The sequence below is a fragment of the Delphinus delphis genome, chromosome 7 (assembly GCF_949987515.2).
Source record: "Delphinus delphis chromosome 7, mDelDel1.2, whole genome shotgun sequence".
In the NCBI taxonomy this organism is placed as follows: domain Eukaryota; kingdom Metazoa; phylum Chordata; class Mammalia; order Artiodactyla; family Delphinidae; genus Delphinus; species Delphinus delphis.
In genome coordinates, this window is record NC_082689.1 from 98222857 (window position 1) to 98240014 (window position 17158).

General features: G+C 41.9%; 1 protein-coding gene across 1 annotated transcript in view; it reads left to right on the forward strand.

Moving 5' to 3' along the window:
- The window catches only part of NCKAP5 (NCK associated protein 5), a 965176-nt gene that overhangs the window by 752419 nt on the left and 195599 nt on the right, over positions 1-17158 (forward strand). Inside the window, exon 8 of the mRNA XM_060016917.1 lies at positions 14638-14706. Coding sequence (XP_059872900.1) covers positions 14638-14706 — 69 coding nt within the window. The remainder of the gene's footprint in view (positions 1-14637; positions 14707-17158) is intronic.

Sequence of the window (17158 nt, forward strand, 5' to 3'; positions counted from 1 at the left end):
ACTGTGTTTGGGGTCTCCTTTTCGCAGGCTGCAGGTTTGTAGTTCTCGTTTTTGTTGTCTGTCCCCCAGTGGCTAAGGTTCGTTCAGTGGGTTGTGTAGGCTTCCTTGTGTAGGGGATGCCTGTGTTCTGGTGGATTAGCCTGAACCTTGTCTTTCTTGTGGGCAGAACCGTGTCCAGTGGTGTGTTTTGGGGTGTCTGTGAACTTATTATTCTTTTAGGCAGCGTCTCTGCTAATGGGTGGGGTTGTGTTCCTGTCTTTCTAGTTGTTTGGCATAGAGTGTCCAGCACTGGAACTTGCTGGTCATTGAGTGGAGCTGAGTCTTAGCATTGAGACGGAGATCTCTGGGAGAGCTCTCGCCAACTGATACTATGTGGGGCCAGCAGTTCTCTGGTGGCCGAATGTCCTGAACTCAGCTCTCCCACCTCAGAGGCTCAGGCCTGACACCCGGCCGGAGCACCAACACCTTGTCAGCCACACGGCGGAGTCAGCTCTGGTGGAGCTCTGCAGTTCCTGAAAATGTTTTTAAAACCACCAAACTATAACTGAAAAGCCAGGTCTCCTGATATCACACTTTGCTTATCCTTAAAATATCTGTCTGAGACGTCATCTAGATATAAAATACCTCCTTATAGCATCAACGGATAAGTACATAATGTACACATTGATCCAATATTATCTTTGTAACATGATGTGTAATTCAAACAGAAAAATCTTGTAATAAAATTGGTGGCTGCCAGCTTCCCAACCTACATGTCTGTTATTGCCCCTGAGCTGAGCTGTCAGCTGAGGTGTTTACTCTGTTTTTATCCAGCCCTCAATAAGGAATTACATTTCAGCCGCCTCATCCCTTATCACCACAGGGTGCCAGCTGCTTAAAACTCTGCCAACACCCATCCACTCACGCACAGGAAGCAACTCAGGAAATTTTCAAAGGTAGAATGAGAAGAATCAGGGCTGTGTGTAAACGTGTTAGTTTTCCTCTCTCCCCAAAGTTTTCACAGCAAATCCCACTGCTTGCCAATTCTCTCAAGAGAAGTGGAAGATCACCCACCCCCTTTTAGCCCTTGGACTTGCAAATAAAGGATGTCATTTCTAGAAGGGGATTCAGTTTAGCATAATTGCATTAAAGCAAGAGCAAGCGGGCGGGCAGGATGCTAAAAAGTTTACTGTAATGGCTCAGAGTGCTTCTCATTCAGTTAGGTCTGTGTGACCTGAAGAAAACCACTAAATCTCTCTGAGCCTCAGGTTACTCATCTGGAGAATGGACGGAAAAGTCTCTCTGTAGCACTGCTGTAAGAATTCCATGAGATCAAGTTTACTTAGTGCTGAGCGCGGAGCCTGGCACATAGTAACCATCCATACTCGTTAACTCCCATTGTCATCGTCATCATCATTTTCCAGAGCTCCTTTGCTCGTCTCTGACACAGATACGCCAAGGACTCTAGCTCTGGCTTCCATCTCAAATTAAACCCACATTTCCAACACCTGGCTGGGTCTCTTCCAGATGTTACTCTCACACCTCAAATATACAAAACTGAACCACTTGTTTCTTCAAAGCTGATTATTTTGAGAACTGCCAGAAATTTGAGGGTAATTCCTCTCTTGTGGCCAGACCTTATTTAGATTTTCTAAACCCCAGTGAGTAAATTTCAGGACACCAAATGATAGAAATGAGTCAAGGGGTGTCACATGTCCTTATAGTTTCAGCTAAAGGGAATAGCCAAACTAAATTATCCTTAGCCACTGGATTCCTCCATCACACTCCGTCCTCAGAAGAAGGCAGAAGGCTCCCAGTGTTGGAGCAGCTACTGCCCACTCATGTAGGGGACAGATGGGCATGCAGAGCAGGGCTGAGGCAGCCTTCCACTGACTCTCGACCATCCATCCACTCACCAATTGGAAGGGCAGTTGTCCTGAGTGGAAAGGCCAGGGATTATGCTTGCTAAGTAATTTTAACTGTAATCTTCCTGAAGCTTAGTACCATTTTCCTTGTGAATTCTTTTTCTGTCTGTTTCTTTTTGGTTTTGTTTTTTTGTTTATTTCGTTTGATGTATAACTTTATTCCACGTTATTGCTATTGATAGCATTATCAAATGTTTCCCCATTACTTAACATGTTTTACCATCTTTCTGGCTTCCAAAACTATTCCACTGGTATATTTTATATGTTTTTAAATTTTTACAGGTTATGCTGTGGTAAAACAACAACAAAACAAACCCAGTTGTTTCCAAGATTAAAGTTTTATTTCTTGCTTTTGTTACATGTTGGCAAGAGTCAGCTGTGGCTCTTCTTTGTGTGTCTTCCTGAGGAAAGATCAGCCTCTATCTTTTTTTCTTTTATTTTGAATTTAATTTTATTTTTTTTTACACAGCAGGTTCTTATTAGTTATCTATTTTATACATATTAGTGTATACATGTCAATCCCAATCTCCCAATTCATCCCACCACCCCCCACCGCCTCTACTTTCCCGCCTTGGTGTCCATATGTTTGTTCTCTACATCTGTGTCTGTATTTCTGCTTTGCAAAGTGGTTCATCTGTAGCGTTTTTCTAGGTTCCACATATATGTGTTAATATACGATATTTGTTTTTCTCTTTCAGACTTACTTCACTCTGTATGACAGACTCTAGGTCCATCCACGTCTCTACCAGTGATGCAGTTTAGTTCCTTTTTATGGCTGAGTGATATTCCATTGTATATATGTACCACATCTTTTTTATCCTTTTGTCTGTCAATGGGCATTTAGGTTGCTTTCATGTCCTGGCTATTGTAAATAGTGCTGCAATGAACACTGGGGTGCATGTGTCTTTTTGCATTATGGTTTTCTCTGGGCATATGCCCAGTAGTGGGATTGCTGTGTCATTCCTTGTGAATTCTTAAGCAGAGGGCCATTATTCTTCCCTAAAGAGAAAGGGAGCATCAGAACGAGCCATCAGCATCACTGAAAAGGATGTCCTGGAAACATGCAAACAATGCAAAGAAAGGGGAGAGGGGTCAGTGTGGACTGCTGGCATACGTTGCCTAAGAGCAAGAGTTATACACCTGCTGTCATTTTGTCTTCTCTGTAGGAAGGGGAAAGGAATTGTTCCATGGCAGAGCAATAGATATTTTTCTGAAAATCTCATGTAACACTGTTTATCTCACTTTGCTCTGCTTTTCCGTCAAAGACCTTACCACTGTCTCGGAGACCTAGAATATCAACCTTTGTTTTGTCTTTGGTTCTCAGCTGTCCTTCTCACCCAGATGCTAGTGAGGAGCTGAAGAATCTGTTCTGAATTCTTTCTTCAGCGTGCGTCTTCCCCCTCCTCCCCGGTGCCGCCGTTGTATCTCAGGGGCAGCTGGTCCTTGACAGGATGCTGTAGTCACATGTTTTCTGATCTCCCCAGCTGCCACTGTAGTCCCTCTTCGTTGCTGGTGCCGGGGGTTAGTTACTCAAAATACACATTTGGTCGTGTCCCTTCACCACAGCGTCTGGCTCCTTCCACCTCTTTGTCCTTTTCCCTGCCCTGTGTCCCCACTCTGCACCCTCTGACCCTGTAAGAGCAGAACTGGCTGCCCGAGTACACCTAGACCCTTCCAGAACTCCCTTGCCCTCAAGCCCCGCCTTGTGCTCTATTACTTATTTGCGTGTGTGTTTGTGTGTGGGGGTGAAATGTGTTTACAGACAAGTGCATAAAATGTATATTTACAGTGAAAAATTATAATGCAAACAATGGAAGAACTGCTACTAGGTCAGCCAATGAAATACTGCCAGGAGCCCAGAGGGCCCCCCACAGGTTCCTCTCTCGTCACAGGTTCCTTTCTCCCCACTGGAGGCAATTTATTCATCTCACTTCCGGAATAATCCTTTTCTTGCTTTCTGAAAAAACTAGTTTTACTTCCTATTTTTGTATTCCCAAACAATGTAATTTTTCCAGTTTTAACATTTGTACTTGGAATCATTTGGGGAGCTAATGTGTATGTATGTGTATGCCCATGTACGTGTATTTGTGTAAATATGTTTGAATGTACATCCTGCTTCTTTCGCTCAGTGCTGTCGTTGCAAGATTCACATGTGGTATCCATTTTTCGTGCTCTCTTCCGCTGTCTTCCATTTCTGTACATTATTTCATTATATACATTTACCACAAGTTGCCAGCTGTACTGTTAGTGTTCATTTGGATTATTTCCGTCTGGGAGCCCGTGAGAGCAAAGATGCTGTGAACACACGTGTGTGGCCATCCTGTTACAGTTGTTCACAGACATCTGTAGCGGATGTACCTAGAGACGGCTTTGCTGGGCTGCGAGGTATAAGCATCTTTTCCTTCGGTAGGTTAAGCCAAAGTATTCTACGTGAATACATTTATTTATACCTCCTCCCGGTGTGATATGAGAGTTCCTATTTCTCCACGTATTCACCAGCACTTGCCTTTTACCTTTTCTCTGTTCGTGCCAATTTGGTGCATGTGTAACGGTATATCTTTGTACTTTTAACTTACTTTTTTTTTTTTTTTTTGCGATGCGCGGGCCTTTCCCCGCCGCAGCCTCTCCCACCGCGGAGCACAGGCTCCGGACGCGCAGGCCCAGCTGCCATGGCTCACGGGCCCATCCGCTCCGCAGCACGCGTGATCCTCCCGGACCGGGGCACGAACCCGCATCCCCTGCCTCGGCAGGCGGACTCTCAACCACTGTGCCACCGGGGAAGCCCTTAACTTACATTTTTAAGTAACTTCGTTTTGGGGGTAAAACGATTCCTGGAGTGCAAATGTCTGTGCTTGTTTACTTCCCCTGTTTTGTCTTCTAGTTCCTGTATAGTTCAGAGGTCAAAGATTCCTATTCCTGAAGGAATTCCCAGTCAGTTAAACAACCCAGATTGCTTGTTTTTCGGCCGAGTGGGGCAAACACTCACACTATATTTCTTGGGCTTTCTTTGTTTATATGCTCTCTTCCAAAATACTTAAGGAATAAGGACTGTGTATATAACGATATTATCCCTGTAGCATAAAGGATGTATATGGACAATTTCTTTAAGTTTATTTTTCAGTCTGTGAAATGGAGCTAACACTATCTACCCCATACAGTCTAGGGGTCTTCAATTAAATGAGGTGATAAGGTCAATATCTTAACTGATATTATGTTATGCAAATCAAGTTTTGAATAATTCAACTTCTAAAATGACTGATGGTTAATGTCACAAATATCCTCTGTGCAACAAAGTGATCAGATCTGTTCACATTTCCCAGTTCTGTGAAATTTCTCTGTGATGCTTATAAAACCACAGAATTCACTCTAGTCCTCTATTGCTTGAAAGTCAAAGAGATTTGGTATTTCTGAACACACATCTGGGGAGCAAAATATGTTCAAAGGTTGTTTTTGCTAAGACCTTTAGGGTACCTGCATTTTAGGCTCTGTCATGATTAGAAATTACTTGTTGCATCTTGAGTGCAAATGTATAATTTTTGAAATTGCTGAGTTTTTCAATTTTAGTAGGAATAATTTGGAATAATTTGACAATATTATTAAATGTTTGGAATAATAAAATATTTGTACCAGTCTTTAAAAACACACACTTGTCAGACATAACAGAGCATCACTTCCCTGAATCAACACAAGTCTGAGTCCCAAGTACAATCTGTTCCAGGCTGAAAAGATCAATTTTCCTCTTCTAGCTAGTGGAAAGGAGCGATAGAGTTTCAGGGGAGGGGAGGTCAAGTTAATCCTGCTTATTAGCAAGTTCAGAGACGAAGGAAGTAACCTCATTAATGGGGGAGGAGGTACAGGTACTAACGGCTTTATGATGCTTTGATATTGGGTTTCTAAAATCAAATTGTCAAAACAAACCTTAGACAGAAAGACCTAAATAGACAGTTCTCCAAAGAAGACATACAGATGGCCAATAGTCACACGAAAAGATGCTCAACATCACTAATTATTAGAGAAATGCAAATCAAAATTACAATGAAGTATCACCTCACACCGGTCAGAATGGCCATCATCAAAACATCTACAAGTAACAATTGCTGGAGAGGGTGTGGAGAGAAGGGAACCCTCCTACACTGTTGGTGGGAATGTAAATTGATACAGCCACTATGGAGAACAGTATGGAGGTTCCTTAAAAAACTAAAAATAGAACTACTATATGACCCAGCAATCCCACTACTGGGCATATACCCTGAGAAAACCATAATTCAAAAAGAGGCATGTACCACAATGTTCATTGCAGCTCTATTTACAATAGCCAGGACATGGAAGCAACCTAAGTGTCCATCGACAGATGAATGGATAAAGAGGATGTGGTACATATATACAATGGAATATTACTCAGCCATAAAAAGAAACAAAATTGAGTTATTTGTAGTGAGGTGGATGGACCTAGAGTGAAGTAAGTCAGAAAGAGAAAAACAAATACCGTGTGCTAACACATATGTATGGAATTAAACAACAACAGAAAAAGGTGGTTCTGAAGAGCGTAGGGGCACGACAGCAATAAAGACGCAGATGTAGAGAATGGACTTGACACGGGGAGGGGGAAGGGTAAGCTGGGATGAAGTGAGAGAGTGGCATGGACATATATACACTACCAAATGTAAAATAGATAACTAGTGGGAAGCAGCCGCATAGCACAGGGAGATCAGCTCGGTGCTCTGTGACCACTATAGGGGTGGGATAGGGAGGGTGGGAGGGAGACGCAAGAGGGAGGAGATATGGGGATGTATGTATATGTGTAGCTGATTTGTTATACAGCAGAAACTAACACACCATTGTTAAGCAATTATACTCCAATAAAGATGTTAAAAAATAAATAATTAAAAATCAAAAAAAAAAAAAAAGAAAATGAACCTACAGACAGGTCCTGCATAACATGTTCTCATTGCTTGGGATCCTGAACTCCTTGAGACATGAATGCTATTTTATTTGAATTTAGCTCCCCAGTGCCTTGTGCTTGACCCGGACTTACTGGGCATCCGCAGGTTACTTTAGTGCAAGAGTAATGACATTTTGGCAGTGTGCCTGTGCATGTATGGGCACAGAGATTCCTTCTAAGCCTTCCATGAATGCATTCCAGAATGCATGTCCTATGCCTGTGGTGGATGGTCAGAGCTTATAAGTATTTCCAGAAATTTTCTAGAATGACAAAATTTGTCTCCAAGTGCACAGCAGCCCTACATGGTGCCCAGGTGTGGAGATGTAGCTCTTAAATACAGTCAGTGGGAAACACCCTTTTGCCAGCTACGCCTCCAACCTGGCCACCACAGTGACCAGACATGATAAGATGAGTGATCCAGAAATACCATAAGTTTTAATGGATGAAGATACAGGGAAGGAGATTCAATGTCCAGGTCCAGTGCTTGGTGAATTCAGGCTTTGTATCACTTTACGGGATGAAAATGTGCACACTTGGGTGGCATGCTTTATGGCACGCCCAGCCACTCCCATGATGCTTTCTCCTTAGATGGCTTTCAAAATAGAACAGACTACTGTGTAATTAAGGCTATTTGGGGCATCTCTGTTTTTCTTCGAAGGCCGGATCTGAAGTTTCTTGGTGCACAGAGTGAAGTTGTTAGGATGGTACTGTAATGGGCAACTCAGGTATAAATACGCAGGAATTTAACTGGAGTGTCACAGGACTCTGATTCAGAGGGGCGATCATAAAAAGGTGTGCTTTCCTGCCTTTGGGACCCAACCATGATTTTTGAGAAATACCTTTTTACTGACTTTATTCTGACCTGTTTGCCTTTGCTGAGTTGAGGGTTTTCAGCAAGCTGGGAAGATGTAATTCCGAAAAAGACCAGCTGTTACAGAAGGGAAACCACAGGGATGCAGCCCTTTTAACTATTGTGAATTGGAGTTTTTCTTCTCTTTCTCTCTTTCTTCCCTTCAGAAGACATCCTTCTCTTTCCACCTTCTTCTTTCTTCCATAAAACAAATGATAAAGCAAGCGTGGTAAAAGCTAACCTTTGGGGAATCTGAATGAAAGTTATAGAAGAACTCTTTGTAATGTTTTTGAAACTTTTTTGTCCATCTGAAATTACTTTTTTAATTTAAATATATGCCCCCGTATAAGGTTTTAGGTTCACATCTTCACCAGACCACAACAAATAAGTAGAATTTAGAAAAGCCAATGGGAAAGTGAAGCATATTCCGTCTGAAACAGCGGAAGCAAAGGCGTAGCCTGGGGAATGAGACCTTGAACTTCTTGAGATGAACAGGGGCTAGACCTGACCTGAGAGATGGCATATGCTATGTAGCAGCAAATATATGTTTGCATAGATGAGTGGGGACAGAATATAACAGGTGAAAATCCTACAGTGGAGTTGTGATTTTATGTAGAGGAAAGTTTTTTGTGTAGAACTGTTGTACCTTTGGTCTGTGGAAAAGGATACTGTCTTAGTCTGTTCAGGCTGCTATAACAAAATACCAAAGACTGAGTAGTTTATAAATAACAGAAATCTATTTCTCTCAGTTCTGGAAGCTGGGAAGTCCAAGATCAAGGCCCCAGCATGGTCACGTTCTGGTCAGGGTCCTCTTCTTGGTTCATAGCCATAGCCGGTGCCTTCTTGATGTGTCCTCCCTGAAGGAAGGGGGGCTGGCAACCTTCAGAGCCTCCTTTATGAGGACTCTAATCCCACTCATGAGGGCTCCACCCTCATGACCTGCTCACCTTCAAAAGGCCCCACCCTTTAATACCATCACATTGGGCATTAGGATTTCAACATATGAATTTGGGGAGGACACAGTCATTCAACTGTAGCAGATGTATTAAACACATTTATAGTGTAGAAAGATTTATACCTAATGAGCACTTAGAGGATTAATGTAGAGCAGCACTTTAGAAGCATTGGTCCCTTTAATCATTTGTAAGTTCCGGCCAGCATGTCTATTCACAAAGCAGACCCCCTAAGGAACGTAGTTTCTTTAAAACATGTATTAATATTAAACATACATTAATTCAACAACATTGTAAATCAACTATGCTTCGATTTAAAAAAAATTTACATATATTAATTCAGACCCATTTTCCACAGTAAACCAGAACAATACAGATGTACTCTATGAAGCTCTTCAATTTTATAAAGATATTTAAGGACTTTAGGGATGAAACCAGAAACATATTTAGATCCCTGCAATTTGGAGCCCTAAGGAAACCACACAGAGCAGGAAATCCTCTAAATCAGAGACTAAGTCTGGCGCAAGCTTTTGATTGTTGTGCGAGACCAAGCTGAGCCCTGAGACCCGCTGTTATATTTAATTGAACACTCTAATGACATCCTCTGAGTACACTGCTTTAATAACACACTTATTTAAAGTGACACAACCCATGTTTTCATTCTGTAAGTCTCAGTAGTGACACTGACATTTTCTCTTTCCCTCTCTGCCTCATCCTCTCCCATCCCTGCCATGCAAATAGTCACTGTCTCTTTAAATCACATTTAATAAAGTTTCCTTTTTTCTTTTCCTGTTTTCTTCCCCTGTTGTCTCATGTTGGTAGCAGGTTAATCCTGAATTTATAATAAATGCAAATGGATTAAAGAAAATCATGAGTTCAAGATTATTTTAACTTCACCAGCATAATTGTTAATATCTCCGTCGTCCCCTGGGCTATGTAGGATTACATCAATTAAATTGGTCTCTGTAACTGAACGCATTAACCGTAAATGTGACTGCCATGTCTTTCCCAGCACCCTTAAAGTATTTAATTTGCTTGCCTGTAATAGATTGTCAGAGCAGTAAACGTAAGGCAAGTAATGTAAATGGTGTAATGATGATAATTATCTGAATGGATCGATTGGAGTGTTATTGCAACATGATATTGTGGGTAGAAGCGAGATACAGACATCCCATATACATTCCCATTTTCAACTTTATTTCCTTATGTATTATTTCCCAAGATTTTTCAAGTGAAAGCAATGTAAGCTGGCATGGCTGTTCTCTCCTTTATCTCTCCCCATCATCCTCTGTGCTGTTGCCTTATTAAAACCAGCAGAGCCCAGGGAAGCTAAATTTCTCCAAAGAAAGCAGTGACTTTATAAAACTGAAATTCTAGCAGTTTCTCCATTATTCATGGTATCCAGATATTTGAACCGGAAGTCGCTTTGTAGATTGGCTTGTATGTTCCCTTCACTTATTAACTACTAAAGAACTGTAATCCCAGAAAGGTTCCATGACTTGTTGAAGGTTACACAGACTGCTATTGCCAGGTAAACTGCCGGGGGTAGAACCGGCCCTCCCACCTGGGCTGGGCGGGGAGCTGAAGGGTTACACCGGCTGCAGGTCTGAAGGGGGTTCAGTGTGACAGGCCGGAACAAGCCCTGGAGGAACCAATAGCAAGTCAGGAAAAGCTTTCCATTTAGTTTGAGTGGGGAATGAAACGATGGAACTGTCTGAGGATAACCAATACTTAAAAATCTGAACAGATGACCAGCATGAGGGTGGAAGGATTGGGCTATGTGGCAGATGTCTGTCCGTGATGAAAATGGAAAGAATAGTGTAAGATCCCACCTGAGGGACAGGAGTGTTGGGAGAGGGTGGGTAAAGCAGGGATTTGAGCCCAGAGGAAAAATGTCGAAGCCAAGTATTAGAATGGAAAGTTGAAGAAGAAACAGGGATTTACATCCTTGGATTTGAAAGATGACCAGGTCGGGATGATCTGACAGTGGCGTCCAAACAGACTGTTTACTTCAGCTTTTGTTCCCCATCCTGGTTCAGTGACACCACATCAGTTTCACTGGTAAGTAACAAACGGGCCTAAATCTGAAACTTTTCATACATCTGCCAAAAAAAAAAACAAAAAAAAATTAAAATCCTCAAAGCACAAATAAAACCACACGGAACCCACACCTTCTGTGTTACCAGAAAACAGAACACTAGAACTTCAGTTGCTGTCCGCAGAAGAATAAACTCCAAATCCTGTACCCACAGCACTATCCACAGCGAGGCTGTGTGTGCCAGGGCAGGGTGGTAGCAGAGGGTACAAGGAAAGCACTCCCAGAATGAGAAGGTCCAACACCACGAGCTCAAATCTCAGTACTGGCTGTAGGGCAGGGCTTGAAAGTGTACGGGACCTAAGGTGACCATCTCAGCGAGGCCATGATTCTGCGGAAAACGAGGCTGAGTGGAAAGGTACCATCTGAAGATGTGACTGTGAAGGGAAAAAGAAGAGGGAAAGTTTCAAGATGCTGTGGAAATAAAAGAGAAGTATAAGACCAGCCTCCCCGGTCATCATCCAGCAAAGAGGCTAAAACAGGGGTGTATAGGGCAAGGGTGGAAGAATAGTACGTGAAAGTGATAAACTGATAAAGCAGAAAGAATGCAAGTAGAGAACTGGTAGGAAAGAAGGCGGAGGAACAGTTGATTTTTGCATATATAACAGGAGGGGGGCAGAGCACAGGATTGTAATGATGGTAAGAACAAAGGGAGTGATGGGCCCTAGGAGAGAATCTGTGAGAGGTGGAAGGGGTGATGTTGGAGGGTTAGGAGAGGAAGTGACACCTCACTCCTTTTAGTATAGTTTTGACTTTTGGAATCATGTTCATGTTTTCCATATTCAAAATATAAAATGAAACCAATGAGAAGAGGAGAAACTAAATTTGAATACTATCAGAAACAAATGACCTGAATTTCAAAATAAATTTTCTTTTTTTGAAACAATTTAAACATTTTTAATTGAAGTATAGTTAATGTACAGCCTTATATGTTACAGGTATACAATATAGTGATTCATAGTTTTTAAAGGTTATACTCCATGTATAGTTACTATAAAATGTTGGCTGTATTCCCTGTGTGGTACAGTGTGTCCTTGTAGCTTATTTTATACGTAGTAATTTGTACCTCTTACTCCCCTTCCCCTATATTGTCCCTCCCCCTTCCCTCTCCCCAGTGGTAACCACTAGAGTTCTCTGTATCTGTGAATCTGCTTCTTAAAACATATTTAAATCTAAATAAAATTAAATTGAGAAAGAAGCAGATGTTAACTTCCTCAAAATTTCTCTGAATCTCATAAAGAATATTCATAAATGCAACCCTTCCAGCTTCAGCTGCAAATAAATAGTGTAGCCACACTAAGGTGTGAGGGGTGAGAAAGAGCCAGTCTGGTATCTTTTGAACACAGTATTTTTACTATATACCTGCATTCTAAAGAAAAAGCAAATGTGAATTCTTCTTAGTACTATTTTTTTTGTGGTGTGACCATTTCGTACACACTTTAGGATTGAAGAAATGAGAAAATATAATGATGTCAGCAGCCCATGCTCTCACTCTAGAAGAAGGAAGATACAAATATGAAAAGGGAGGGCAAGGAGGAAGTCTGTGGGGGGTTGTGTGTGTGTGTCCGCACGTGCGCACGCATGTGCAAGGACAGAGGGAGGGGAAGAGAGGAAGAGAAGGGAGAAATGCTTCCTTCCACTGAAAGAGACTAGGAGCGGTGATCCCTCAGTAGTAATTTGCACACATTAATATCCAGGTCTTAGTTTCCAAATATCATTGCCCAACTAAAAAGAAGCAGGATTCCTTGGAAAAATGGCTGCTTTCAGGGATGGGGCACCAGACAAGCAAAATGGGCATGGAACATTTCCCTGGGCCAAAAAAGAAAGAACATGTTTTAAAAATGAAGGAAATATGTCAAAGGGCACAGCTTAGAGATTCACCTTCCCAAAGCTGAGAAAACTGAGCATCAGAATAAATACTGAGAGTGCAGACATAGCCCTATGAATAATAAAAGAATCCATGTATTCATACTGATAAATAAATAGGAGAAACACTTCCTTATGACATCATGCGAACTCGTAAATGTAGGCAGAAGAATGGTAGAAATCATCATTTTCAACCGAAGTCATTGTTGATCCAGGCAAGATTCATGGATGGCTGCTAAAATAAGTAGATAAAAGTTTGATGCAGAATAAGAGATTTTCACAGTCTCAAAGTACGTGCCCCCAATTTACTTATTAATTCTAAAAGGAAAGATAGTAAATTTACAGTGGAGAGATTTGGAAGACTCCACCTTAACCAAGTGATCAAAGTTAACATGTCCAATTATGGGACAAATGGACATGACACAATTCTGATATGATGCACTGAGAAGGACCCAGTATCATTTCTGTGCCATTACTACCAGGTGTGCAGGTGGAAACTTGAAGGAAACCCAAATTAAGGGACATTCCGCAAAATAATTGCCCTCTACTCTTCCAAAAAAAAAAAGGGAGGGAGGGAGGGACAAGCAGCATAGACGACAACTCTTCCAGATTACACGATCTTGGGTGAAGGACAAATAGATGATTTGTCCTTCATCCAAGATCAGGTCCCGATCCTGGAGAGCATTCGAGGTTGGAAAAAACTTTTGCCATAACGACATTATTGGGACAATGGATGAATTTGGAATAAGGACTATAGGTCAGATTGTGGTGCTGTATTAATAAACACTGTATTTCCTGACTTTGAAAACTATACTATGGTTGTCTTTGTTATTGGGAAATACACACAGAAGTAGTTAGGGATAAAGAGCTCACTCTCAAGTTGCAGGAAAAAAATTGAAAGAGAAAGAAAGTGATACAGGAAATGTGGCAAAATGTTAACAGTTGGTGAATCTAAGGAAAGGGTATGCGGCAGTTCATTGTACCATTTTTGCAAATCGTCTGTAAGTTTGAAATTATTTCCAAAAAAAAAGTTGAAATAAACTATAACGGGAAAATGTGAATCTGTGTACCTCCTAAAAATCGTACCATAGTTTTGGAAAAAAAAATGATCTAAAGGTCTGTATGCCCACTTCTAAATGTCAAGGAGGGCTGTCATGAGGGGTGGGTAGAGCCAGGTTTCCTTGGGAGATTGGGATGGTGATCACTGTGGCAGCCATGGGATGGGTTAACTTATACAGTCCAGGATTCAGGTTGGGGCCAGCAGTGGCCAAAGTGAACCCAGGTCACCAGACACAGAGGGCAGTTTTCATGCCACCATTCCATGCTTCTTCTAAAACCTAATGTGCTTATACTGTATACTTTTGTTCCCTTATTATTCTGCTGGTAACCTAGTAACCATATTCAACCTAGGATCCTACAGTAACTTATTTAACATTAAGGTACCTACAAGGCTCTTAGGAGCAGGAAAGCAGTACTTTTAAAAAGGCAGGGAGAGGGGCGAGGGACTCTTAAGTATGTTCAATTCTTAAATTTCTCATTATAGTCTCATGTTCAAAAGTCATTGATTAACCAAGAACACAACATGTTTAGTTTGCTTTTGGAATTACGCTTTCACGAATTTACCTGAGGTTCTCTTCTGTGACCTAAACAAATACCAGGTTGTGAAACTGTGACAGGTCTTAATGAAGTGGATTAAGGCATTTCTTCCATTTACATTTTCATAGAATGAAGTAAACATTATAATCTTTTTTACAGAACACTCTCGCATCAGGCCATGATTTGATTTTCTTCCTGTTCAAAATATCAAGTTTTGCATTTCTTTAAATGCTAATGCCTTTTTGTGAACAATAAGACAGGAGTCATCCCTGAGAGATTTATAATAGTACTTAGAGCAAACTCGTCAAAGATTCTTCTACAAGAGTGTTTCGGATCCTGAGGAGATATATTTAGTAACTGTATTGAAGATGTTGTCACGTAACACAGCATTTCATTGATTTATCTGTATAATTTTTGTATCTCTACTGCAGGCAGAGAATTCAGCGTTGGCTTTGGAAAATGAAAATCAAAGGGAACAGTATGAGAGGTGTCTTGATGAGGTAAGGGGAGCGGGGTGCTTCTGGACAAGAGGCTGGACTGTTTAGGATTCCCTATGTCAGATCTTAATATGTGTCTATTACCAGTCTCCAGAGAACATTAGCATTTTCACCTTCAAAGGAAGGCTGTAAACATGGTGAATGTGGAGAAGGAAGGTCAGTCAGTCCCCTCCCCCTCCCTCCCTATATCCTTATATGGGCATCTGCAAATTCCTCTTGGTTATTGTTTAATATGCTTGGGGCATAGGTTGGGGGATGCTTCACTGTATGATAAATTCGTCCTGTCCAGTAAGTGTGATCCCAGCCCGTGAATGAGAAAAGCCACCTCAGGGCACGCTGCATCGCCTCCAATTGGATGCCATTTCTGAAAAAGCAAATCCTTGATAGAGTGGGTGGGGACGATGTTCACAGTTGGCAGCCAGAGGGGAAAAGTCAGTGGATTGAGAACAAGGCAAGAAGAGAAAGGGAAGTAAGGAGGATAATTTGAGCAGAATGGAAGGAGACAGGGCCACACGCCTGAGGAAACTGGAGAAATGTGATTCGACGACGATGAAGAGATGACGGCAGAGATGGTGGGTGGCTCGGAGTTCCTGAGAGGGGAGGGAAGACTGAAGTGTATGCAGGGCCCTTGTTTTCCCCTCAGCCATCCCCTCACAGGGCGCCAGGGATCGTACCACCCATCTTTCCTATGTCATCCAGCCCGGACTGGCCGTTGGCCTCCCTGACAAGCTCTTATCTGGAACTTGGTTGGTGATTGGAGTTACTCATTTCATGGGATGACTTCTCTAGTCATCTGCCTGATACCCTAAGACTCGCACATATTCTTCTAAGAGATTCTGTTTAAGAGCTGTTATGATATAGCTGACGGAGATTTTAAGAAAATAAGAAAAATTACATTCAGTCGAGTTCTGCTACCTTACCAGTGGAAACTAGCAACGTATCTTCAGTCTTTGCCTCTTCACTAACAATTGGGAAAACGTTTTCCGACAAATGCTCTTGAACTTCCTTCCCCCTCCGCTCCCCCAATCCCCCCACTGATTGTCCCAGAAGGTGATGGGTTGAATGACAAAGAACACAGGTTCAAATCCCAGTTAGGCATCAACACCTCCGCCACGTACTCCCCTTCTCCCTTGAAACTAGAAATGGTGTTTCCTTCAGAGTTCCACCTGTGCTGGATATTTTCCTACACCAGTGCTTCTTGAAATGGGATCCCTGGGCTGGCAGCATCAGCCTCATCTGGGAACCTGTTAGAAATGCAGATTCTTAAGCCCCGTTCCCAGCTGTAGAGAATCAGAGACTCGGAGCGGACGTGGGCCTGGCTGTGATCGATCTGTGTATCAGCAGTCTCTCCGGGTGATGCTGTTGAGCTCTACAAACTAAGAGCCATTATCCTCGTAACACAGAGCACTTTGCTTCACAGTTACTTGTTGGAGAACCCTCAAAATGTCCCCAGAAAACTGTTTAGCTATTTAAGATTTTAATTGTTTCATACCTCCAGCCATATATATTAGTTACTCAAGCAAAATGGTGTTTGCACTCCTCTGCCCTGTCAAGCCTTAAAAGGACTCTGAATAATCTTTACACCGTCCAGAGTTAAAAGAATCACTCAAGTAAGTTGACATAAAAGGAGGAGTGGTGACTCAGTGTCTAGTGAGGCCAGTTCAGCCCCCTCCCCCCATTCCCCAGGTACTTGGTCCAATCAAAGTTTAGGGCAAGAAAGACCAAATAGATCCAAGGATATTTAAAGGAACAGATATTGCCCTTGGGTCATATGTATTGATCAGCAAAGTTCCACTTTAACCTCCTGCACAGAAATTTCCAATGAGACTTAATCTGCGTTTAGACGTCAAATTTACGTGGATCACACCACGGAAACTTCTTAGTTGTCACAATTTTCGCACAAGTCATCCCCGCCCCATCACTCAAAAAGCTCCCAGCATTCCTTTCTGGAAATTCACAGCCTGCCTTCTGTACGTTCTCTATGCCTGCATTCCGAAGGTGTCATTAGCATGTGTCTGGTGAAACCGAAGTTTTCACCCACAAAATCGTTGAGTATAAAGTTTCCACTGAAGACAGAATTTTCAGAGGGGGAATCCCACTGTACTTTTTTGTTGTTGTTCTTTTATTTGACATGAGAACGGTTTTATTTAAATCATTGATCCCTGGTGCAGTACTCAATATTAGGACTTTGAAACGATTTAGACAAAGTCTGTTTCCTTTTAACAGATTAAAAAACCGAACCCTAGTTGGCAGAAGCTAATGCTTGCGTCACACAGCTAATGGGAGGTAGAATCCTAAACTCTGCTTGCAACTGCCACCTGTACCTGACAACGCCAGGCAAGGTGTTTATTTTTGTGTCGCACAAGTGTAAGGACCATATAATCTGGATTAACTTTATAACAATAATTTAAAAGGTAGAAAAGGGTCCCATATTACAGAAGTTTTTAAATTGACT